This window comes from Garra rufa, chromosome 19 (assembly GCF_049309525.1).
Source record: "Garra rufa chromosome 19, GarRuf1.0, whole genome shotgun sequence".
Taxonomy (NCBI): Eukaryota; Metazoa; Chordata; class Actinopteri; order Cypriniformes; family Cyprinidae; genus Garra; species Garra rufa.
Window position 1 is genome coordinate 20,782,194 of NC_133379.1, and position 26,951 is coordinate 20,809,144.

The 26,951-nt window shown below is 37.2% G+C and overlaps 1 protein-coding gene across 1 annotated transcript; it reads right to left on the bottom strand.

The window, feature by feature from the left end:
* Positions 1-9,964: 9,964 nt before the first annotated feature.
* tmem151a (transmembrane protein 151A) lies at positions 9,965-25,990 on the bottom strand. Its single transcript, XM_073824668.1, has 2 exons — positions 25,370-25,990; positions 9,965-13,194 (listed from the first exon to the last, which is right to left on the bottom strand). The coding sequence occupies exons 1-2, from the start codon at positions 25,427-25,429 to the stop codon at positions 11,569-11,571; spliced, it is 1,686 nt and encodes a 561-aa protein (XP_073680769.1). The 5' UTR covers positions 25,430-25,990; the 3' UTR covers positions 9,965-11,568.
* Between the last annotated feature and the right edge of the window lie 961 nt (positions 25,991-26,951).

The window sequence follows — 26,951 nt, forward strand, 5'->3', positions numbered from 1 at the left end:
CGTTTTTTTATTTTGATGTTTGTGTGTGTGTGTAGGCTCTCTCTCTCTCACTGACTATATATAGAAGAAGAAAAAGCCGTCACACCGGCGTTTCCTTTCAGTTTATGCAATTTTGTGCATAAACGTTTGTATTTGTACATTATTAAAATAATTTATTAATGTTAATAAATGTTAATATAAAAGTGTTTTATTTAATCTTTCATTTTAATGTTTGTATGTGTGTGTGTGTGTGTGTGTGTGTGTGTGTGTGTGTGTGTGTGTGTGTGTGTGTATGTATATATATGTGTATATATATATATATATATATATATATATATATGTTTGTAAATACTTTAAATTTCTACATAAACGTTTGTATTGTACATTAATAATTCTAAATAATTTATTAATGTTAATAAATGTTAATATAAATGTGTTTTATTTAATCTTTTATTTTAATATTTGTATATATGTGTGTGTGTATGTATGTATATATATATATATATACATTAATAATTCTAAATAATTTATTAATGTTGATAAATGTTAACATTAATGTTTTTTATTTATTTTTTGTTTTGTTTTTCCAGTGTTTATATATATATATATATATATATATATATATATATATATATATATATATATACATGGGCGGCATTTGACACTTGAGTCAGGGGGGCAAGAAAAAAAAATCAGATGTAAGCATTAAAGCAGTGCCCTACGGTATTGCAGCACATCAAAGCAGTCAATTAAAGCGCTGCACTTCAGCCTGGGCCGATGGGCCCTGACTTTTTTTACACCCCAGGGCTACGGCTTCGGGCCAATTTTCACGTCATAGTTCAGACCTGGGCCGGCATCGGTCCTGTTTTAGGCTTCTACTTATTTTCATAATTTAGACATCCATCAATTATGGTGAAGAAAAAAATGCCGCGCTGGTGGAAACAGCACGAAACTTCACTTTTGCTTTCACTTTTGAGACCGACTCAGACACAGTTTAGTGTGCTTTAGCGCAGCTGAATCCGTGTTCAAGCGCACACAATAGGCTAAAACTGCCCCAAGCACCGGCAAAAATAAATAACAATGAATATGTCGAGGAAAGAGTAAGGACATAAATGAATTATTTATTAATTAATTTGTGTATTCTGAGTCAGTGTCGCAAAGATCCTGACTGGCAATCTCCTTTTTGGACGCGCCTTTAGAGAGAAATTCATCTTTATGGATTACATGAAAGAGTTTGTGCTTTTGATTTGTTTTATTTCGTTAAGTAATAATTTAAAGCTTTCTATAAATGTATTTATTATGTCTGTGAGGCATGCATTTCGCTTCATTTTGTTAAGCACTCCTGTTCAAGAACTAGACGGCAGAAAGCACATTATTTTTGTTTTCTTTATTTTATAAAAATGCTGTAACGTTTTTTTCGATGTATTACTCGTACTTTGTGAGCAAAAATGACGGATAATTTTAAATTGCTTCCAATGAAAAAAATGCAAGTGATCACGCTGGTGCCTCAATGTCCTGCAAGCTTTAGCTTCCACTTTCTGCACAAACTATGCGCATATAGCGCACATTTATCTGTAACGTTTAAACTACCATTGTTTTATACTTGAACTGTTTTATATCTATAGATTTCATTTTAGGCAAGTCGTGATGATTTGAGAAGGCAAACTGATCAAACAGACTATGATCAGTCTTCCGCTGGGCGCTGTTCGGTAATATATTTTAACGAATAAAAAATGCTCCAAGCGTTTTTCTAAATTAGCTAAATAAAAAACGACACTAAATATAAACATTTTACCATTACATACAAAATTGAACTATTTTATAGCTGAAACAGTAAGTTGTTTTGGGAGAAGGGGAAAATATATTTATATTTGTATATATATATTTTATATTTTTATCCCGTCTATTGCAAAAGCGTCGATAAGAGCATGGTTGTGTGCAAGCAATGCAACAAGGAATTGGCATATCACCGCAGCACATCGAGCCTATTGCTACACTTAATGGCAATATTGCACTGGGCTGGGTTCTCCGAAACCACCTTAACGCTACGTCGTTCTTAAGTTGTACCTTAAAGTACCTTATCGTTAATATGTGTTTTCCGAAACCTTCTTAGTTAAGTATACCTTCTGTAAGTCATACGTTCGTAAGGTTGGTCTGGAGCGCTCTTAGCTATACCTTACCGCTGCTGGCGGTTCATACCGCTAGTGGGCACCACGCAAAAAGCTTTTTTACATCGCAGTTTAATTACAAATAGAAAATTTTATATGAACATTTAATATAAAATCTGATTTAGTATTAAAATTGCATTTTTTACTTTACTTTAAAATTTTACACATAAAATACTTAAGTTGTATAGCCTACACCAGTGTCAAGTCAAGTCACCTTTATTTATATAGCGCTTGTAACACAGATTGTGTCAAAGCAACTGCACAGTATTTAAACAGAACAATAGTGTGTAAGTAACGCATTATTGTAAACAATCAATTTTCAGTAAAAGGCAGTTCATCAATGAATTCAGTGATATCATCATCCAGTTCAGTTCAAATAGTATACGATATCGCTGGAAAGTGTCCCCAACTAAGCAAGCCAGAGGCGACAGCGGCAAGGAACCAAAACTCCACAGGTGACAGAAATGGAGAAAAAACCTTGAGAGAAACCAGGCTCAGTCGGGGGACCAGTTCTCCTCTGGCCAGTGTATGGAAGTGTTTTCATTAATAAAGTTTCCATGGTTGTTAGCTTTTTTTAATTACTATTTCGAGGCACATCAGCGGGCGAACCATTTGACAGAAAAGGCTATGAGTCTATATAAAGAAAGATGAGTTTACACAAACTTTATAGCTATGGCAGCGAGACAGTGAGTACTTGTTTTAAATCAAAGACGGCGCCGTGCGCGGAGAGTAATAGTGTGTAATGCATACGCCAAAGTCATCCTCTCTCCATTGAAGTTAATTGGAAGGATTGGCGTATCATATGCACGCAAAAATGGACTTTGGCTTATGCATTACACGCTATTGCAAAGTCGTGTTATTCGTACGCAAAATGATGAGAATAAGTTGAAACACATACACATGTATTTCTGCATGTACATATTTCAATGAGCCCCGATAAATGCAGTTTGTACTATTTCTAAAACGCTTCTTTATGGAAAAAAAACATTGTTTTCTCAATACTTTACCTATACCGCTGTGAAGGAAAGAGCGCACAATCGATCACCGAGGCATCGATATCAACCTATTCAGCACCTCCACCATGGACAGCACCTGCTAAGGTCGCACTTAAGAAGGTTTACCTTAAGCAATATCCTAAGGTATAGTTTGGAGAACACACGTAGGAAAGGTATACCTGTAGTTAAGGTGTACCTTTTGAGTCTTCGTAGCACGCTAAGAGACAACGTTATCGGAGAACGCAGCCCTGGTCTGTTGGACTTGGTTGAACAAAAATAAACAATATTTTGTTGCTTAAGCTTATGTATTCAGTCATTATTCAATGGTATACTAAAAATCCATATAAAAAAAACTTACTTCTCACTGTTCTCAGGTCAAATATTTATATGCGATTAAAATGCGATCAATTTCGATTAATTAATTACAAAGCCTCTAATTAATTAGATTAATTTTTTTAATCGAGTCCCGGCCCTAATATATATATATATATATGTCCTATTTTTTTAAACACTTTTCTTTACAGATTTGCTCATTCTTTAAATTCACATTTGTTCAAAGTGATCCTGGCTATCAATGTATTAATTTCATTCTATTAATTTAAGGATCACTTTGAACAAATATATATTAATTCTATTAATTTAAGGATCACTTTGAACAAAATATATATATACACACACATACAAACATTAAAATAAAAGATTAAATAAAACACTTTTATATTAACATTTATTAACATTAATAAATTATTTTAATAATGTACAAATACAAACGTTTATGCACAAAATTGCATAAACTAAAAGGAAACGCCGGTGTGACGGATTTTTTTTCTTCTGTATATAGTCAGTGAGAAAGAGAGAGCCTACACACACACACACACACACACACACACACACACACACACACACACACACACACAAACATCAAAATAAAAAAAACGGAATAAAACACATTAATAGTATTATTTTTTTTACATTAATAAATTATTTAGAATAATTAATATTAAAATACAAACGTTTATGGACTAATGTAAAGTATTTATAAACACATTACGAATATAAAGTATATAGGAAACGCCGGTTTGACAGCTTCTTTACATGCATTTTGCCTGCTCTCAGTACCCGTACCGTAAGTGCACGATTACACGCGCAAAAACAAAAGTGCGGCTGGTTTGACCGTGTATTTTAAGGCGCGGCTGGCTTGGCCGCAGTAAAAAACACAATAAGGGACAAGGTTAGCCTGCAAAATCAAATGCATTAAATCAGCGTCAATAAGAATAGCACTTTTACATGTGAAAACAATTATGTTATGATTCAGTTAGCCTAATGTTAGTTGTCTAAGATGCAGTTTTTAAAGATTAAAAGTTTTAAAATGAGTGTCGGGTGATCAGCATCACAAGTGTTGGCTAAGGCGTTAGCTACAGAACGAATAGGCTAGCTAGTTATGTTACTTATTGCTCAAAAATATGGTAATTGATTTAACTATGATCTGCGCAGCATTTTATACGTGGAGAGACAGTTTATGTATATTAGAAAACTCATTCTAATTCATTCCCACTCTTCTTCGGTGGTAACTTAACCCAACTCTCCGTGCTTCCTGTAATGAGAGCTGTCAATCAAGGTACAAGGATGTCCCTGTGGGTGTGATTATGATGAAAGTGAGCAATCATAACAGAGTCAGTGCCCTCCTTGGTTTCCGCCCCCAAATTGTCAAAAGTCATCTAGACTCGAGGGAGCAGAAATCAGCTGAGCGAGGAGAAATCCACTGCGCGAGCAAAACAGCACTCCGCGAGCAGAAGCCCGCTGCGCGCGAGCAGGATTCCACTGTACAAGCAGAGTTAACCTATGAGAGTATGCCAGGCGCTCGCGCGCAGCTGCCTGTACACCTCTCGGTTGTTGAATTTGTGCGCGAGTACTTTTATCATGCCAGCTGAAGGTTCATTTTTACGCGTGTGAAATAACATAATGTGCTCGTGAGCATGTCTTACACGCTCATAACTTTTGACTAAAGAATAACGCCATATAGTAAGGACTAAGGCAAATGTAGCTCTTTGCGCACAAAAAGTATTCTTGTAGCTTCATAAAATTAAGGTTGAACCACTGATGTCGCATGGACTATTTTATTGATGTCCTTACTACCTTTCTGAGCCTTGAACATATCAGTTGCGTTGCTGTCTATGCACAGTCAGAAAGCTCTTGAATTTCATCCAAAATACCTTAATTTGTGTTTTGAAGATGAATTTCTTATAAGTTTGGAATGAAATGAATGAAGTGAGTAATTAATGACAGAATTATCATTTTTGGGTGAACTATCCCTTTAAAATCTTAAAATAAGAGTGTGTGAAGATGTGAAGGGGATGTGCATTTTGTATCCATATTTATGTTACTATCTTTCAAAATTCAGAAATTTTGTGCTTGTGTGCGCTTAGTGTAAAAATATTCATTATTTACAAATGTGTGCTGTGGATTGTTTAGAAGATTGAATGACAAATATGCCAATATCTGATGGTACCAAGTTAACATTTAGAGTTGAAGTTTGCCAAATACTCCCCCCCAATAGCCATTGGTCGAGCAAACAGATAGTCCCGCCCCAAACTCACACTATTGGTTGAGTGATTGTTGTTGTTTTAGGATTAGATTTTAATTTAAATAAAGAAATTCTACGTCTAATGATGTTAACTAGCAGACCACTATTTTTTCTGTCAGTGCCAGATTTGTTGAATTTAAGTGGCTGGACAAACGATTTACCCGCTGTGTTTCAGAGCTGCTTGCTTAATTTGCGAGCCTGTCTCTCTTTGGCTTCAAATGCCACCTTAGTGTCCATCAGAGCTTCCAGCGTTTTGGACATCTCCTCCATGTCCTGTTGAAGCACGTTGCATTGGCTGAGGACACTCTGGCTCTCCTCTCTCAGCTGCTCGGCTAGAGCGGCCATCTGCGTGCTCTCCTCCTGACACTGCGCGTGCAGCTGAACGGCCAATGAGAGCAAGCCCTCCGCGTGGCTCACCACTGAGTCCAGCTGGTCCTTCGACATCCTGTTGTTCTTCACTTCACAGCTGCGCCACAACAAGTCCAGATAGATTGAGGAGTAAGAAAAAATGATCAACCAAGACAGAAAGTTAGAATGATTAATATTGATATCCTATATAGGGTACAGTGTATGCAAAAGTATTCATACCCCTTTATTCTTTCACGTTTTAGGTTGCTGCCTTATGTTCAACTGTTTTAAAAACTTTTTTTTCCCCACATCAATCTACACTCCATGCATCATAATGACAAAGCAAGAACTGAATTGTCACAACTTCATAAATTTATTAAAAACAAAACAACTGAAATAAGTAAATTGCATAAGTATTCATACCCTTAACATAGTACTTAGCTGAAGCACCTTTACAGCCTCAAGTCTTTTTGGGTATGATGCAACAAGATTTACACATCAACATTTGGCAGTTATCTGCCTTTCTTCGCCACACCTATGTCAGCTTAGATGAGATCTGGCAGACATTTTTCAGGTTTCTCCAGAAATGTTTGATTGGGTTCAAGCCCAGACTCTGGCTGGGCCATTCAAGGACATTCACAGAGTTGTCTATAAGCCACTTTTGCTGTGTGCTTAGGGTCATTGCCCTCTTGGAAGGTAAACCTTCGGCCCGGTTTGAGGTTCTGAATGCTCTGGACTGGATTTTCATTAAGGGTATCTTAATATTTTGGTGCATTGAGCTTTCTTCTACTCAGATGAGTCCCTCAGTCCCTGCCACTGAAAAACAGCCACACAGCATGAGGCTGCTACAAGCACACTTTACTTTTGGGATGGTACTCTGCAGGTGATGAGCAGTGCCTGGTTTCCTTCAAACATGATGCTTGGAATTGAGGTTCATCAGACCACAGAATCTTGTTTCTCACAATTCATGTGTCTTCACTGAGGAGAGGATTGAGTCTTGCCACACCACTATAAAGCCCAGATTGGTGAAATGTTATAGTGATGTTTGTCCTTCTGTAAGTTTCTCCCATCTGCATATATGATCATGGAGCTCAACTAGAGTGTCCTTCTTGGTCACCACTCTAGCCAAGGTCTTTCTCCATCAATTGCTCAGTTTGGCCAGGAGGCCAGCTCTAGGAGTCACCGTGGTTGTTTCAAACTTCTTCCATTAAGAGTAACAGAGACTACATGCTTCTGTGAACCTTTAATTCAGCAGATTTTTTTCTGAACTCTTCCCCAAATGTGTGGCTAGATGCAATCCTGTCTCTGAGCTCTACATGCAGTTTTTTTTTTACATCAGGGCTTGTTTTTTGCTCTGATATGCATTTTCACCTGTTAGATCTTTTATTAAGATGTGTGCCTTTCCAAATCATACCCATTCGATTGAATTGGCCACAGGTTAACTTCACTCAAAGTGTAGTAACATCTAAATGCAATATGAATGCTCCTAAGCTAAATTTCAACTGTCCCAGACAGGTATGAATACTTATGCAATGGAATCATTTAGGTTTTTAATTTGTAATAAATTTGCAAGGATTTCAAAAACATGTTTTTTGCTTTGCCATTGTGGTATATGGAGTGTAGATTGATGTGGGGAAAAAGTAATTTAAAACAGTTTAACATAAGGCAGCAACATAAAATGTAAAAACAAATGAAGGGGTATGAATACTTTCGCAAAGCACTGTATATTTTAGTAAATAAATTTGGTAATTTAAATATGGTAGTTGCGTTGCTGTCTATGCAGGTTCATAAAGCTCTAGGATTTCATCAAAAATATCTTAATTTGTGTTCCTAAGATAAATTGAAGGTCTTACAGGTTTGGAACAGCATGAGGATGAGTAATTAATGACAGAATTTTCATTTGTGGGTGAACTATCCCTTTAAATCATCTTTCTTCCCCAATCCGATGCTCAAATTGTACTTCAGCAGATGTATTAAAGAAGGAAATAGGTATTTGAAAAGGTGGTTCTCACCACTGTCACTGGGGCAACATCCTGTGTGACCTAAATCTCTGATGGCAGAACTAGTCTGAATCATCAGGCTCAAGGGAGGTAACAAGCTGCTTAGTGAAAAGCTTATCTCAGCCCCACTGTCACTTCCTTATTCTCTTATAACTTATATAAAACATATTCAACAATGAAATCAATTAAACAAAGCAACCACTGAAAGCAGTGGGATGACAATGGAATGCAGTGTTCATTGGAAATGCATGACTAACACTATTAGCAACAAGATCCCATTGTCTTGTAATTAGAGCTTCCAGAGTCAGGCATTAATAGAGTTTCCTGCTATGTACATTTAAAATTCCAATCTATACTAGAGAATGTCCTTCTACTTCTTTCCATGTTTGACTTACCAGGTCTGGTTTATGTCCTTTTTAATGCAGCACACAGTCACTCTCCTTTGGCTCTCTCTCACTTCCTCTATTATTTGTCAGCAGCAGCAATGAGGGAACTGCTGCCCTGTCCTTCAAACACAGATTATGAGCAGAGGGAGGGAGAGGAAAGGAGGACAACATGCCTTGCAAGGTAATTCCCTGAGAGATTCCAGACATTAAATGCAATTTAGACGTAAGCAGGCAATCAATAACATTATCATTTACACCTATATTCTGTTTTACATAATTTTGTAGTTCCCTCACAATAACACTTCAAGAGTCCCAAGGCTTCAGTGTGGAAACCACCACTAGGTGGAGCCATTGGCCAGACACATGTGATTTGAGCCTTTGAACACGTTGAGATTATTACTTGCCACACATTAAAACATAAACATGATTTGCTCATCCACAGTGAAAATCCCAAGAAATTCAAAGCACGTTGTTAGGAAGTGCAAAGTTATTATGCATTCAATTACGTAATCATAGACTATATAACAATTGCACTGTTCATGAAACACTGCTGAGCACGTCTCAACAAGAACTGAGGCGTTTGCCAAGTCTGCATTGATCCAACCCTAAAAACAACTCTGGTCCTTAGCCTAGAGTTACTGAGACTAAATCCAGAATTTCACAGCATTATTAATTAATACTAAAGGATCATTCAAAGTCAAAGGCAGCATCTATGACTTTCAGGTTCTGTCAAAACTCGTATTCTTCAACGCAGAAGTACCATAAGCTTATGGGCGAGATTTTCCGGTTCATTAGCCGCAATAGAAAAAAGGCGGGAAGAATAACAACGTGCAGTAAACGATAAAACTGTTTGCGTTGCAAACCAGTGTGTTCATAATTAGGATACTACATTAAAGTAATATGGTAAGACAGACATATTTGCAATATCAAGCAGCAAAACAAGCTGTTTTGTACCTCACGATTTGTTACTACTGAATACTTTGTTTTGCTAACTTATGCTGTCTTAAACCACGGAAAAAACGTGTGGAAGCTGCTAAATCATATCGAGAAGGAGTAAGCAGGTAAGGGTGCAATATTTTGACCGACTAAAGTTAATAGGTGGTAAAGATGTGTTTGAGCATAGCCTAATAATTAAGATATTAGCCTAATATTTCACCTACCTGACCGGAAATAAGAACAAACTGTTGTCAAGATTCTTGCCTTGAAAATCCTGCCTCAGTTTGGCCAACCATAAACGCCTTTTGTTCCTCAAGACAATTTTTTGCACTCTTCTCCTTAATTTGTTATAACTTTTGGTGGTCTATAGTACTCCAATTGTTTTTCCTGGTCTGACCGTTTAGTACAGCCCAAAATATGACAATAATTGATCATTTTCAGCAGCAATAATTACCAAAATATGCGAGTTTCATTCGGTTCAGTGCCATTGTTTACATTCAGTGCGTTCAATACAGCAGTTTTAGTCACATAAATGAATAAATAAAAATAATAAAGCACTCAATGAACACATTGTTAATGGTTTGACTTTATTAATAAGAGCATCATGGTCATGTCCACTGTAATCATTTCCTCATCGCTGAAAGATATGCTAGTGCTGTTGACGTATTAGCAATAACTTGATTAGTAGAAACCCTACGAACAATAGAGGGATGCTCTTGGTGTGTGCTTTAGACTTTACTTTTTTTACCTTTTTTAATATCCTCTCCATGTGCAAGGCTGTGTTTATACATTCGTTCCTTCAGTGTTTCCAAGGACAGCTTATTTTAACTCAATCCCTGCACTGTTTAGAAAGTAGGTGACGCTTTGTGCTTTTACTGACCTACACTTATATTTTTAAGCTTGTTTGCTCTTCTAAGTGCATATCACTGAGGTGGCTACATGGGATGGTGGATTGTTGCCCTACTTTGTATCATGTGTTGTCTATTTTATAGCTGTATTAAACTGAAACAAGCTTAATCCAATAGCTTTTTAAACATTCTAACAGTCCAGGAATGAATGTGGAGGCCTACAAATGGATGGATGGATGGATGGATGGATGGATGTCCCAAATCAAGGACACTGGTTTTATAAACACACTAAATAATGTGTTAAAAATGCAAAAACTTTTAGTTTTAAGGGCAGGGGATAGAAAATACATTAGCTCAATATAAAACCAATAGAAGTTGATAGAAAAACAAATGTATGCAGGAGAATAAAAAGGAATACATTGAGTTGCTAAACTGATCTACTTTCAATTGGCTGCAGCAGACATGAGGCTGACATAAGAAACCTCTAAGGCAGAGATAAGTGAAGTCATAAGCACCGTGCTTCTACCAGGCAATTAAAAAGAACGAGATTAAAAGAAGTCATTAGCCAGGACAGTGGATTAAAGCACAGTGTCAAACAGTGAGGGATTACAATTCACCAGCCTACATTCACTTATTGATCTTTTACCATCCTTTTTTATTAGGTCTACTTTTATTTGATTTTTTAATTTTTTTTATACTTCTCCCCCTGAGGCCCATTTGGTTTTGTTTTCATCTGCTCTACCTTAGTAGTCTGAATTAACTAACGTTTACTTCAAACAGCCCCTTTTTCCCGTAAACTACTTGTATGTTGTCGACGCATGGATTTACAAAACTACACCAGCATGGCTTTTTCACGTTAATGTGGAGTCGCAAAAACTGCTTCGCAATGTTAAAAGCAGGTTGCAGACGCCAAGCTTTTCATGTTTTGTACATTACTCCCATGGTCAAAAGGAGGACACGCTGATCTTTTAGTTTGTTATGGACATGATATGCCAGAGATTTCAATAATAGGACATTAAGATCGATATAGGACACTGATGTTCCATGCCTATCAGTATTTTCTAGGTATGTACTACATATATATATTTAGGGTCTGTCTGTATCGACGTGGATATGACATGACCGTACATTATTTTCATTTCAATTCTACACATTCATGAACAAAGTCAGGGTTGTTACACAGAGACACAAATCAGTCTCTTCAACCTTTCTTAAAACTCCCCTTTCTTCCTTGACTTCTCGGTCTCCCATCTGCCTCCAGATGTCAATCTGCTTCTACTTATCGAAAGCCACTTCAATCGATCCTTACATCATATTGGAACTTTTAACCCGTGTCAATGCCATGCCCCCCATGACAGCTCTCTTCCCCGTGAATGATTAACACCGGTAAGTACAGAGCATCTTGGTAAGTAGGTGGCCTGTCTCTCTCATCCTCCCTGGGCTCTCCGTTCTCCCTGTCCTCCACTTGTTCCTGGCCTGTCTCCTCGACGTCATCATCTTCTAGCCCCTCGCTCTCTAACACACCCCTCCTTTCCTCATCTGGCACTCTAAAACCAAGACCAAGGAAACCCCCACCACCTTCTTCCACACGGCCGCCCATCCCACCTCCAAGGCTCCTTGAGTGAAACAGGCAGGGATGGCGGCTTCTTGCGGTATGCAACCGGCCCAGAGAGAAACCACTGCGACTTAGAGAAAGCCTACCGGCGGGTCTAATAGGGAATGAGTTTGTCCCCGCAGCCATGTTCCCTCTGAACCAGGAAGGGAGCGAAGAACTGCTTGTTGAGCGCCGGCACCTGGGGCAACTCTGAAGGAAGTAACTGGAATTGCGTCGCATACGTGCAGCCATTGCAACTGACAACGGTCTGTTTGTATTCATATCCAAATCCATAAGCAAGGCCTCGGAGTAGCTAGGCACCAATTGCTGGTTGCAGCGAATGTGCCATTCCAGTTCGGTCATATCCACCGTGTTGACTCGGGATATGACGCGCAGAGTGGGACCTCCAGTGCCGTGCTCGAAGCCAGTACAGTAATTACCCGTCTCCGTATTATCATTGTCATTTGCGTCCTCGTTCTCGCCGAACAGTTTCTCGACATGATAGTGGACGTAGGCAGTACGGTACTCTGCGATCACACGAAGAGGCCACGATAGCAAGAAAGCCGAGGCCAGCCAGTAGACCCAGCGTCTGGTGTACCAAGGCGGTCGCACTGGGTCGGGGAATGCCAGCATGTGTTCTCGAAAGTCAACGTTTTTAAGGTGCATGCCTTCCCGCGCTTCCATGTAGTCGTCCAAACCCTCATTGTCCCCGAAGAAGCGTGCTCGCTGAGTGAGGTAGGCGGTCTCGGCACGGGCGCTGGCGAAGCTGAAGCACTTGGTGAAGCGCAAGCGAGTGACGGGATGTTCTAGCAATCCCTGCAGCTCTTTCGAAACGTCTTTGACGCCGAGACGTGAGTAATCAAACTCGGAGCTTGCCGCATGCGTGTTGACTCGTTCATGATACACCTGTGTAGTTGTATAGGCGTCTCCATTCCGGTAGCGCGTTACTTGTCTAGTACGGCGTACGTAATGATAACTAATGGCCTTCCACCAGATGCAGGGTGTGGCTTGTTGCAACCGTTGTATCCTGTCGTACACCTCTGTGATTTCCACCTTGGCAAGGTTAGCGGTTTTCGAGTAGCAGTGCCAGCACTCCACCAAGTAGACGACGTACAGCATAGCCAGGAAGGCTACGGGTATATAGACGTAGCCGTTGGAACACGGGCTGTCATGATAGAGTCGGGCGTTGCCTTTGTAGAAGTAGGCTTGGTCGTCAAAAGTAATTACGGTGATGCGGTATAGAGAACACCAGCCCAGCGTGCCAAAGCAGCCGTACATCAGCAAGGTGAGTAGCAGGCACTTCCAGTGGGATTCTCGGCACAGTGAGCCACTCAGGGACTGCTTGAGGGGACGCTGCTGTAGGTGGGAAGAGGGTGAGCGGATGTGGATGGAAATATAGGATGAGCAGAGGACAGAGGGTTGTGCAGATGGATTAGAAATTGTGAATGGGGTAGGGTACAAGAACAGATGGGTCGGAGGTTATTGGACGGAATGGGAGTGAATAGATGCCAGGGCCGAAAGAGAGCAGAGGGGAGCAGGAGAGAACAGGAGAGAAAGACAGAAAGAAAATGTAAAAATTAGTTCTGGCAGAAATTCATACACTTTTGATACATGTTACAGATACAGTACAGTGTTTTTTCTTTTCTTTTCTTTTTTTTTTTTTACTTTTTTATGCCAAAGATTATGAAAGGCCATTTCATAATAAAAAAATTAAAGTAAAAAATTAAAAAGATTATTGCAACTTCTTATCTCACAAATCTGACTTTTATTTTCAGAATTGCATGATATAAGCTTGCAATTGTGAGATATAAAGTCAGAATTGCAAAACATGAACTCACAATTCTGACATTTTTTCTGTGAATTGTGTGATATAAACTTACAGTTTTAAGAAATAAAGTCAGAATTGCGAAATAAATAATTCTTGTTTCTCACAAATGTGAGTTAGTATCTTGCAATTCTGACTTTTCTGCAAGTTATAATGTCCAGTTTTGAGGGGAAAAAAGATATGTCTGATATGTTTCCAGAATTGCAAAAAAAATTGTGAGATATAGACTCAGAATTGCAAGTTATGAAGTCCAATTTTGATGGGAAAAAAGACTGATATATTCTTAGAATTATGAGTTTATTGCTTGTTATAAAGTCACACACAATAAAGTCACAATTGTGAGATATAAACTCGCAATTCTGAGAAAAAAGCCAGAATTTTAAGTTTATAATCAATTCTGACTTTATTTCTCACAATTGCACGATTTTTCAGAATTGCGAGTTTATATCTTGCAATTCTGACTTTATAACTCACAATTGCGAGTTTATATCTCGCAATTCTGAATTTTTTTTCTTGCAAATGCGAGTTTGTATCTTGCAATTCTGACCTTTTTTCTCAGAATTGTAAGATATAGACTTGGAATTGTGAGTTATAATTTTCCATTTTGACGGGAAAAAAGAGTGATTAGAATTCTGAGTTTACTGTGTGTTATAAAGTCAGAATTGTGACATATAAACTCTCAATTCTGAGAAAAAGAATTACAATTGTGAGATATAGCTAAATGAATTTTGAGTTTATATCTTGCAATTCTGACTTTATAACTCGCAATTGTGAGTTTATATTGCAACTCTGGGGGAAAACAAAACAAAACAAATTCTGAAAAAAAGTCTCCTATTGCCATAGGGGTTTTGTAAAAGACCCCCACTGCTTGCCCCTGTTGCAAAAAATGAATTGTAATTGATTTAATACTTACAACTTAATACTACAACTTAAAGGATTAGTTCACTTTCATAACAACAATGCACAGATAATGTACTCACCCCCTTGTCATCCAAGATGTTCATGTCTTTCTTTGCTCAGTCGTAAAGAAATTATGTTTTTTGAGGAAAACATTTCAGGATTTCTCTCTTTATTATGGATATGGATGGCGCCCCGAAGTTTGAACTTCCGAAATGCAGTTTAAATGCAGCTTCAAAAGGCTCTAAACTATCCCAGTCGAGGAGGAAGTGTCTTATCTAGCGAAACGATCGGTTATTTTCGAAACAAATTGACAATTTATATACTTTTTAACCTCAAATGCTTGTCTTGTCTCATCTCTGCGCAGCGCATGCGAAATCTGTGTGAGTCTGTAGGTGCGTTCCATTCGACCGTAAGTGGACTGCGAAGTGGACTTCACAGAGTATTCCGCCATCTTAAGTGAGATTCCAAACCGAAGGGAGCGAACATGTTCAGTTTGAAGGGCACTGTGAACGGCATAGGGAATAAGGGAACATCGGTACTTCACTTCACAGGAAGTGGACGGGGAAAACTACCCAACTGTCATTGCGCACCGCGTCACCAGTTAGAAGTAATGATGGAGCAGAGCCGTTAAAGTTTTTTTTAAGGCTCTGAAATGAAGCGGTTGCAATAAATGTTTTTATTATTATACAAATTAGAATGTTTATGAATGGTTATGGCGATTCATGTTACATTTGCATATTGTATTTTATGAATGAAAGTAAAACTGGTGGGGTGAAGCTCTGTCTTGTTTTATTTAATGTTATCACAGGATATGTGTGTGGGGGAAAAAAGTGCGTGAGATAAGACCACAAAAATCTGTTAATGTGTTAACGCTCTAAACATATACATTTGGACTATATTTTTTTTAGATACATACGTTTATATGTATTTTATATGTATTTAAATTTGAAAGTAAAATAAATTACAATATCTATTTATGTTAAATCATAATCTACGTGACCCTGCCGTTGATTTGCTTTGATGACGTTCCAGGGCATTCCAAATGAGCGATTATTGTCAGCGAAGTCCACTTCAACGGATATACCGTGCTAAGGGAGTAGGGAGCAGTGAACACTGCGTAGGGACCCTGTCGATCGGAACGCACCTTGTGTGTTCAGGTCAATACAGTTAGGGTATGTCTAAAAACTCCCATCTTGTTTTCTTCCCTAACTTCAAAATCACCTTAGATTGCTGCAAAAGTACCAACATAGTGTTTACAAAGTGAACATAAAAGAAAATCAAACTCCCTTTACAAAAAAAGGTAAAAACAGCATTATAAGACGATTTTGACATTGAAGACATAAACGACATGGGAGTTTTTAGACTAACTGCATTGACCCGGATGCTACTGACTACACATATACTGCTCAGAGACGAGACAAGACGAGCATTTGAGGTTAAAAAGCATATAAATAGTCAATATGTTTCGAAAATAACCGATCGTTTCGCTAGATAAGACCCTTCCTCCCCGACTGGGATCGTTTAGAGCATTTTGAAGCTGCATTTAAGTGCATTTAAACCAAAGTCCCTTTAAGGCAAGTCATGTCACTCGGCGGCCATCTTTGAAACGCCTCTTGGGCAGGCAAGTGCAGCTCCTATCTGTTTGAATGGGGAAACATCAAATTCTCCAAAACTGTTCACCAAGCTTACGATAAAATTTCATATTTTAAATCTTCAAAGAAATCCAACAAGAAATGCCTCATAAATGTGATTCCTTGTGCTCCAATAGCGTTAAAAAAACGCTTTTTTTCGGCTAGATGAGCCAGTGCGCGCGCGCAGTACTGAGTGCACGTCTTAGAGCGCCCATTGTTTCTATATCAACCGGGACTTCTAACGGCAGCTGCAGTGACGCTCTGACTTTACTAATCAACTATTGGCTCTTTCACTAAGAAGGCGGGGCTTCGCGGCCATAATGAACATTGCATTTTTCCCCATTCAAAACTACACTAGTGACATGTCTTGGGTATTCTATAGTCTTTGATTTAAACTGCATTTTGGAAGTTCAAACTTCGGGGCGCCATCCATATCCATTATAAAGAGAGAAATCCTGAAAAGTTTTCCTCAAAAAAAACACAATTTCTTTACGACTGAGAAAAGAAAGACATGAACATCTTGGATGACAAGGGGGTGAGTACATTATCTGTAAATTGTTGTTATGAAAGTGAACTAATCCTTTAATACTACAACAAATAAAAAAATGTTTCAGTGTTGGGAAGGTTACTTTGGAAATGCAATAGATTACAGATTACAAGTTAGCAACCTTATTTAAAATGTAATAAGTAGTGTAACTATTTCAGTTACTTTAAGTAATGTAACTGATTACATTTAATAACTTTTCTAAATTTAAATTTCTAAAATTTTCTAAAAAACTGCTAATCATTTTCATACATTCAAACCAGGCAGGGTCTCAGTAGAACTCAACACTGATTACTGTCAGACTTTCAAAATCCTTCATCACTTGAATTAATATTATAAAAAATTCATTTTAAAGCACAGCCAGCACAAAATCAGACTTTAGCACCTCTTTTGACTTTGAATGAGGTTAAATACAGATTTAAAATCATAACAAGATACAGTTTAAAGCTATGATACTGTTTTTAAAATAAAGCATATACACATGCCCAAATAGGAAATGAAACAGTTATCAAAAAACATGTGTCCTAACTCCTAAACATTGGTGTCTCATATTTTAGAGCAGTCAATGCAATTTTGTAAACAAATCAATCAAATCTGAATGTAAAATGTGTCTTGAGCAGCAAATCAGCATATAAGAATGATTTCAAGATGATGTGATGAAGACTGGAGTAATGATGCTGAAAATTCAGCTTTGAAATTATAGGAATGAATTACATTTTAAAATATATTCAAATAAAAAACAGTTATTTGAAATAATTTGAAAGTGTAAATATATTTTAAAATGTTACTGTTTTTGCTGTACTTTGGATCAAATAAAAGCAGGCTCTGTGAGCAGAAGAGGCTTCTTTAAAAACATAAAAAATCATACTGTTCAAAAACATTTGACTGGTAGTGTATAACTGTGTGAAAAATACTAAGCATCGTAAATACATTTGTTTTCACAATTATTATTGCCATTGTACAAGAACAAAACTATATTATGAAAAATTTTACTTTTTCCATACCCATTACTGAACTGATGTTGTGTATTAAAGGATAACTATTGCCAAAATGCAACCTGGGCTGTTTTTTTTACTGTAAACGAGACAAACTTATATCTAAAAGCATAACAAGCTGTTTTTGAGATTGACCGTGATTTCGTTTTGTGATCAATGGCCGGTGAATGGGAGTACTAGGGGCATAACTTTGAGCGCATCAAAATCGATATTTTTACAACACTAAGAAGGCTCGACACACCATGACACTTTGCTCGAAGTATCGCCTGGGTCTCTACACATGAACTCGAGCATTGAGAACATTGTTTGTGTACACAGAGTTTACTAAAAAGACAGTTTTTGAACAACTCACTTTCACTGTTTGAGTTTCCGCTCGCTGGCGCGGCCGTCTTGCCAGTCAAGAAGTGTCGATCTCCGAATGCAAGGATGGATAGCTCCTAAAGCATATTTCCATATAAATGCACGGCTAATTCGTTGTTTTGTCGCAAGTGAAAAACAACACTGTAAAAAATTTGCTGTAGTTCTGCAGCTGGTTGCCAGTAACTTACTGTAGATTTTTAATTTATGTTATTTACTGGCAACAGTTTGTTCAAAGTTAAATGAACATTAAACATTAACAAGTCTTTGTCTTTACAGAATAAAACTATAAAATAACAACCTACTGCAAAGCATTCTGGGAACCAGAAACCTTCATCAACCTTTTTCTGTTTTTTTCCTTCAGATTTTGGTTTCCAGAATGCTTTGCATGAGGCTGTTATTTTAGTTTTATTCTGTAAAGATAAAGACTTGTTAATGTTTAATGTTCAATTAACTTTGAACAAACTGTTGCCAGTAAATAGCATAAATTAAAATCTACAGTAAGTTACTGGCAACCAGCTGCCAGTAATACTGTAATTTCTACAGATTTTGTTTACAGTGAACATTAACCTTCTAGTTGTAAAAAGAGTAATATTTCATCCTATGGAGTCCATTCATTCGCATTCGGAGATCGACACCTCTTTACTGGCAAGACGGCCGCGAGCAGAAACTCAAACAGTGAAAGTGAGTTGTTCAAAACCTTTCTTTTTAGTAAACTCTGTGTACACAAACAATGTTCTCAATGCTCGAGTTCATGTGTAGAGACCCAGGCGATACTTCAAGCAAAGTGTCATGGTGTGTCGAGCCTTCTTAGTGTTGTAAAAATATCGATTTTGATGCGCTCAAATTTATTCCCCTAGTACTCCCATTCACCGGCCATTGAAAACAAAACAAAATCACGTCAATCTCAAAAACGGTTCGTTTGTCGTAATTATGCTTTTAGATATGTGTTTGTCTCGTTTACAGTAAAAAAAAACAGCCCAGGTTGCATTTTGGCAATAATTATCCTTTAAAAACTATTTGATTCAACTGTATTTGTATGGCACTTTCCACAATAAATATTGTTCACTTTGCTTTAGATGGGAATGATGATGAAAAACCCCCTAGAAAGACACAAAACAACTATCTTTAAAAAAAATTATGAGAGACAAGCACTCCTACTTATTCATTTCCTTTCTACAGAACCACTAGAACTCCTTTGCAGCCTCCTGGGGGTCCCCGGACTCTGTTGAACCCATGTTTTAGATGATTCAGGGAACTAGTTTATTTCATTTGTATTACAACATGCCCAGCTGAGTGAAGCACGGCCTGCTATATCCACTCTGACATGCAGCAGAGAGAACTCAGTAATAGATCATTCTCCTGAGGGCTGAATACATTTCCTGGCTGCTCGTAACCCAAACCATGTCTCCTTTTAAAACGCTCTGTATGACTGTGGAGAGGAAGTCTAGAAGCTTTTAGACATCACTGAGTGCATCATCTCCACTAAATGCATATGGATCTCTACTGCCTAGTCTGACCCCAGTGGCCGCTTGAGGTATTGTGGCCATATGAGGAAAGATGAGTCCAAAGGAGGGAGGGAGAAAGGAGGGAGAAAAAAAACAAGGCATACAGTTTCTCATGGCACAAAAAGATTAGGCTTTCTACGGTTGGTCTGCAATATTTTATTTTTTTGTCCTATCTTTGTCCTTTTTCCCTGCTGTCTCTTCACATAATACACACACATACACTTGCACACATAAATCAGCTAGTAGTACGAGCAATGCCCTTGCTGTGAGAAACTGCAGCACTAAAAGCAGGCTGCAGCCCAAGCGTGGCATGGAGGCTGTGCTCCTCTTGGCAGGAGTTTAATTGTTCCTTTTACAAGGACAAGAGAGCAAACTGGGATGGGAGAGATAGAATCCATTAGGGCCTGCAGTGAGCTTTACCATGAGTACAAGCTGACAGCTACGCATGTTTTTAATAATGGCGACTTGAAGCATGAAATGTGATAATACAGCATATTATGTAAAGGTAATACACTGAATATATTTTGGATTACAAAGTATCATTACTCCTTCAAATTTCAATCAAATATGCAACCTTATCACAAATTATTTATTTATTCTCTAGATGCTTTCACTGTACAGCATCTCAGAGAGGTTGAGTTGTGGGAGAGTGCGAGGCTAGTGTTGGTACCACAAGAAAATGTGTCTTAAGAGATGTGAATGATATTCAGTGAGATTCAATACTGGAGGCTGCGATTACGACACTTGCCTAGAACAAAATGGCAGTGATGTATAAATAGTGGATAAAGTTTGCTATTTCAGAGCCACTCTAATAGGTTCAATTATTTAGATGTCCTGAGAATGCTTGCAGTCATGTGGTCATGTGCATTTGAATGCTTTTTACATGAGAGGCATCATGGATGGGCATAAAATCAAGCCCAAATGTAGGTGCTTTCCAATAGGTTTTAACTGAGTTTACTTGCTAGTTGTGCATAAAGTCTAGGTTGGGTACTGAGAAACATTCTTATTCATATTGAGGTAAAAATCGTATTCGTATATTTTTTGTTTAATCTGCTCACACGCCAGTCTCATAGTAAAAAAAAAGGTACAAAAGCTGTCACTGGGACGATACCTTTTCAATAAGGCAAAAAGTGTAGCTTTTAAAACATATTTAAACTTCTTATTCTAACATACAAGGTCTTTACAGTTGTGTTTTGGGCCATTATGCTTTGACACAGTATCTGTCAAACAAACTAAAAACAAAAGCACAATATGGCTTAATTCCTCTATCAAGTCTGTTTTCAAAGTGAAGCGCGCACTTCGATCAGGCGACACTCATGATCTGGTGTTTTCCGCACCTCAAAAGGCTCAGTTCACAGTGAATGCAGTGAATTTGTTTATTGCTTGTGCTGTGAGTTTAGCACGCATTTGGGAACATAACGGCCACCAGTTATGCTTTATTTTTGAGGCGAATGATTACAGCTTTTCACTAGATTTGTAGTCAGACGTGTTTTTGCAAGCCTGTTTTTACTGAAGCTGGAGTTTTCCATCAATATAAAAGCTCTACTGCCATTTCCGTCAAAATAAAAGCTTAAAAGTGCAGTATGAATTGCTGACAGCTGTTTAAATGGGTAATGTTACTGCAGTCCAACTTCGAAAATATCCCTTTCAAGTGTAGAAATTAGGAAAGAAGTATTGTAATTTCCCTACTGTAGTGTAAAGCAAAAATACTATACCTATGAATTATTCATTTTCATTTATTTTACAGTGCAGTATTTTACAGTTTTACAATATATGGTTGTTACTGTCATAGGAATAACTATAATATAAAATTGTTGTTGTTATTATTATTATTATTATATTCTAATTTGTTTGGCTTCCTAAAACACCAAATATATATATATATATATATATATATTATTGTAACTTTTAATCTCACAAATCTGACTTTTATTCACAGAACTGCATGATATAAGATCGCAATTGCGATACATGAAATCACAATTCTGACATTTTGTTCTAAAAAATTGCGTGGTTTAAACTTATAATTGTGAGAAATAAAGTCAGAATTGCGAGATAAAAACTCATAATTCTGACTTGTTTCTCAAATGTGAGTTTGTATCTTGAAATTCTGACTTTTCTACAAGTTATAAAGTCCAGATTTGAGGGGTAAAAAAGACTGTTATGTTCACAGAATTGCGAGTTTATTGCATGTTATAAAGTCAGAATATTAGGGATGCACCAAATGTTCGATAACCGAAATTATTTGGCCGAAAATAGCAAAAAGAGCTCTTTCGGTGTTCGGCGGAATAAGCGAAAAGGCAGAATAAATTATACCGAATAATGACGTGGCGTGATCAAATAGAGGTGCGCACTAATGCACAAACATGATTGCAGTGTCAAAGCATTTAAGTGAATGTAATTTAGACTGAGACAGTATACCACAACTAAAAAGAGGGTTGATTCCCCTTTAAAGTTCAGGAACAAGTCAATTCACTTAAGTTTTTTTTAGTTAAGAACATAGGTTGGAGCTTTTAATTTTGAACTCTCATTGTACATTACAAAGAATAATTTAACTTTAAAATGTACAAAATTTTCATCTTTTTTCCAAGTCTCCAGTTGTCTTTTTTTTAAATACTGCAATAAATATTGTATCATGGACTTCATATTGAGAGATACTATAAGGTACTATTTACCCTAGTACCTTACAGGGCTAGTTTGCCCAAAAAATGAAAATTCTGCCATTAATTACTCAACCTCATGTTGTTCCAAACCCGTAATACCTTTGTTCATCTTCAGAACACAAGTTAAGATATTTTTGATGAAATCCAAGAGCTTTCTGACCCTGCATAGACAGCAACGCAACTACTAATTCAAGGCCCAGAAAGGTAGTAAGGACATTGTTAAAATACTCCATGTGACATCAGTGGTTCAACCATAATGATATAAAGCTGCAAGAATACTTTTGTGTGCAAGGAAAACAAAAATAATGACTTCATTCAACAATTTCTTCTCTTCTGTGTCAATCTTCGAAGTACAAATATCTTCATTTGTGTTCTGAAGATGAACAAAAGTCTTACGGGTTTGGAATGACATGAGGGTGAATAATTAATGACAGAATTTTCTTTTTTGGGTGAACTGTAACTGCAATTATTGGATTTTATTTAGGCCACCTCTAAAATATTGTAAAATCTGTCAATGACACAGAATCATTAATAAACTGTAGTCATTAAGAGGAAATTCTTTACGATTGCCATCCCTGGTAAAGGCTTTCCTTTCATTTCTATTTGTGAGTGCAATATTTTCAGACGAAGGACACTGGCCTCATAAAATATTCAGTCTGAACAAATGATATTGAGAGTGAAATGCATCAAAGGTTGGGCTACAAAACACACTAATTAGTGGATAGCTAGAAGAGAAACTAGTTATGAGTTAGAGGCGTGTGGATACACTAATGATCGTAAATAGCAGAGGAGAAAGAGATAGAGAAGAGTCATAAATTAAAACAGGAAGGTCTGAGTGCCCTCTTAAAGTCTTAATTGCCTTGTCAGCATAAACATCTATTTCTATCCGACCACGCGAGTGCTCACTGAGATGCGTTTATCCACAAAGCAACACGAACGAAGCACCCAGACTCATTGGCAGATACTGCTCTGTACGAAGAACAGCTGAACATCAGACGTTGTAAACTGAGAGCTGTCACTAAACAGAAATAGCTGCAGCTAAAATACGTCTGTAAGTGACAATGTAGCACAAACATTATGAAAACTCAATAATGATTACAAAATCTTCCCATCCCCCACTGTCTCTCAGTCTATCGATCGGTCTGTAACAGTATATGAGGGGTAAACTCAGCAACTGAGGGTGTGAGTGAGAGAAAGAATAGAGAGAAGGCTTGTATTGTCACAAAGAATGCATTTCAACTCATCCAAGGCACCGTGTGTGCTTAGAAAAGTGTGTGTGTTAATTATTGGATTTTCTTTAATGAACTACACTGGATAAATAACCGCCCAGAAAATAATGAACGGTCCCACTGAGACCTGACCTCCGGTTATCTAAGACAAATGCTGTGAGCCAGGTGGGAAAAATCAAAGTGAGAAAATCTAAGTTAGCCTAGTTTTCAATGCACGTATTTAATGCGGTGTAGTTTTTAAATTTTAAGGTATTTTCTTTTATCCAACTTAACATAAATAAACCATTTGCAGATTGGTTTCTCTGAGTGTCAACAAACAGAAGGCAAAAAGCTATAAGAACGTATTTAGCCAATCCTCTCTGTATTAGATGCATGATATCATTCTTTACATCACAGATCTGGCAAAACAGAGAAACGGAAGTAATGGGGGTGCATTTTCATCTACTAGCTTTCATCGTTCCTATGGTGACGTAGCATATAGACAGGTTACAGGCCCCACCCCCTTAATAAACAGGCATTTGCAATCCAGATTAAACAAAGTCAAATGTCTCATAACAAAAGCAAATAGTGTTTAGTTTAAAAAAAATCTAACTGACATAACACCTTCTTTAATGCACAAAGAAATGCAGTTTTAATGCACAGCATGATTTGACATTGAAAATAATATTTTCTCAATGTGATTAACTCTCTGCTGTACCAATTTTCTTCCCTTTGCAAATACATTTGTGACCCTGGACCACAAAACCAGTCTTAAGTCGCACAGGTATACAGTATTTGTAGAAATCATTGGGATATTAAGTAAAGATCATGTTCCATGAAGATATTTTGTACATTTTCTACCATAAATATATAAAAACTTTATTTTTGATTGTTAATATGCATTGCTAAGGACTTCATTTGGACAACTTTAAAGGCGATTTTCTCAATATTTAGATTTTTTTTGCACCCTCAGATTGCAAATGTTCAAATAGTTGGATCTTAGCCAAATATTGTCCTATCTTAACAAATTATTATTCAAGAAATTGACCCTTATGACTGGTTTTGTGGCCCAGGTTCACATATAAGAGATATATACATATATACAACAGAATAGATAAATATGAAGGTGACTTTAAATAAACCAAGAAATGCTTTTGCTTGATCACACTACATTTAGTACTAAGCATTTTATTAGTTATATAAATCATTTGCTTTTTTGTATTTGTGCGTATATATATATATATATATATATATATATATATATATATATATATATATATATGTTATGTCTGTGTGTGTATGTGTATGAACAGTTTATTTGCAGAAACAGATTACTTTTTTAAAATCATGTTTTTTATTATGTTATATATTTAGCTGTATTTTTAGTTATTATTTTATATCAGAATAACCCAACTGCAGTTTTATGGAGATTGAAAAAAGCATGATTTTTGAACATTGTTAATAAACAGAGATACCTGTTTTTGCAAATGAATAGGCCTATATATATACAATTTAGGTAAAAAATAAAGGAATTTAAGTTCCAATTTAATTAGATATTATGTCAAAAGGTGTTAAGTCTGTTAATATGCACTGTAATATTTTTTTATTTAAACATATTTGATTCTAACATAAGTAAAAATAGATAGCCTAGCAATAACCCACTTTTACTATAAATAAAACCGTTTGATTAATTTCCTTTCATTCTTGCACACTTGCCTACAGGCAAGCTAAAAAATAATATATTTTTCTGTACTGATTTCACAATGCCTCCAACATAATGTTAAAAACAGTGTAAAAACATAAATGTCTATACTTTTCCTTTTATCATATTTCACCTTCTACATAGTCGTAATGCAACAATAACCTCATGCTTTTATTTACCAACATTTTCACGCCTTACCTCCTCCCTTCCGCCCCCATTCAATGTAGGCGCTTCTCCCGTCACCGTCACCCCTTGCATTTTTCTCTAACATGTATTATCACGGCACACACAGTCCAGGATGAAAAATAGCACTGCGGTCCACCGTCAGGACCTCTCGGTAACCTATTTCACCCCATCAGCGGCGAGTGCCACCACGTTTCTATGGTGGCGACGTTCACTACACAAGAGCATCCCCAAACGATGCGTCCATTCCTTTTCGTGTCTTCCAGAGGTTATCACATCACCTTATCCCAATAGCGATTCTCCTGGATTCTAGTCCAAGAATAACGGGTAACTGTTGCGCTTGATTTCCCCTCAGCCTGCGTGACAAAAGCATCGCAAGCTCGACACAGAGCGATGGCTGGATAACAGCGTGTGCATCATATTCGCGCCTCGCTCCGCACAGCCGTTTTGGTCGAAGGCTGCCGATGACGGTGTGTCGTAGTCAGAAGCGGCGAGATTAATCTTTTGTTATATTCTCTGCGTTTTAATATAACGACAATTCGAAATGGTGAAATGACGGAATCCTCGGACTCTTCTTCCCGAGCATCCTGTATTTTCCACCTCAACCTCCTTTCACCTGAACGGTCTCCTTGCGGACTTCACTCTGACGTCATCCTTAAACGCGCCTTCAAATCCTAATAATTGGCCAGTTCATACCAACCCTCACAGCGCGCGAGGTTACAGTATTCAATTCAGGTCTTGTTAGTGTTTTAGTTTTCTTAGAGGTTATTTAATAGTCAGAAATTGTTTTATATAGCTACAAATTTAAAGCTGCAGTTTTAGCATAAAGACAAATGGCCAACCCTTGTGAAAAATAAGTCTTGATTGTATTGAATGTGCATTTGTTGTGTACTTCAAACCTTAAAAATATATCCACCTTTTTCTTACCGTAAGAGTGGGCGTGACCATTTGTAAATTTTAGGGGTGTGGCTTCCGGTTTCATCAGCATCCAGCTATTTTTAGCAGTACAAAAGAGCTGGTTTTGGTGCTTGAAATTGCAAATTGGTCCATCTTACCATATTATTTTAATGTATTGTCTTAATTATGAACAAAATGGTTTGTAGTGCAAACAGTTTAAAGGAGTAGTTCACTTTCAATACAAAAATTGACAGATAATATACTCACCCCCTTGTCATCCAAGATGTTCATGCCTTTCTTTCTTCAGTCGTAAGGAAATTATCCATATAATGGACTTCTATGGTGCCCCTGAGTTTGAACTACTTGAAATGTCTCTAAACGATCCCAGCCGAGGAAAAAAGGGCCTTGTCTAGCAAAACGATCAGTTATTTTCTAAAAAAAATTACAATTTATATACTTTTTACCCTCTGTGTTGAGATTAAAAAGTATATAAATTGTAAATGTTTTTAGAAAATAACCGATTTTGCTAGATAATAACCGTTTCGCTAGATAAGACCCTTCTTCCTCGGCTGGGATCATTTAGAGCCCTTTGAAGCTGCATTTAAACTGCATTTTGAAAGTTCAAATTCGGGGGCACCATAGAAGTCCATTATGGAGAGAAATTCTGATATGTTTTCCTCAAAAAACATCATTTCTTTAT

Coding starts and splice junctions, on each gene's coding strand:
- tmem151a (XM_073824668.1), bottom strand. CDS start 25,429: ATGCAAGGGGTGACGGTGACGGGAGAAGCGCCTACATTGAATGGGGGC. Junction 13,195..25,369: donor ATGGGGGCGGAAGGGAGGAG/GTAAGGCGTGAA, acceptor TCCCACCTACAG/CAGCGTCCCCTCAAGCAGTC.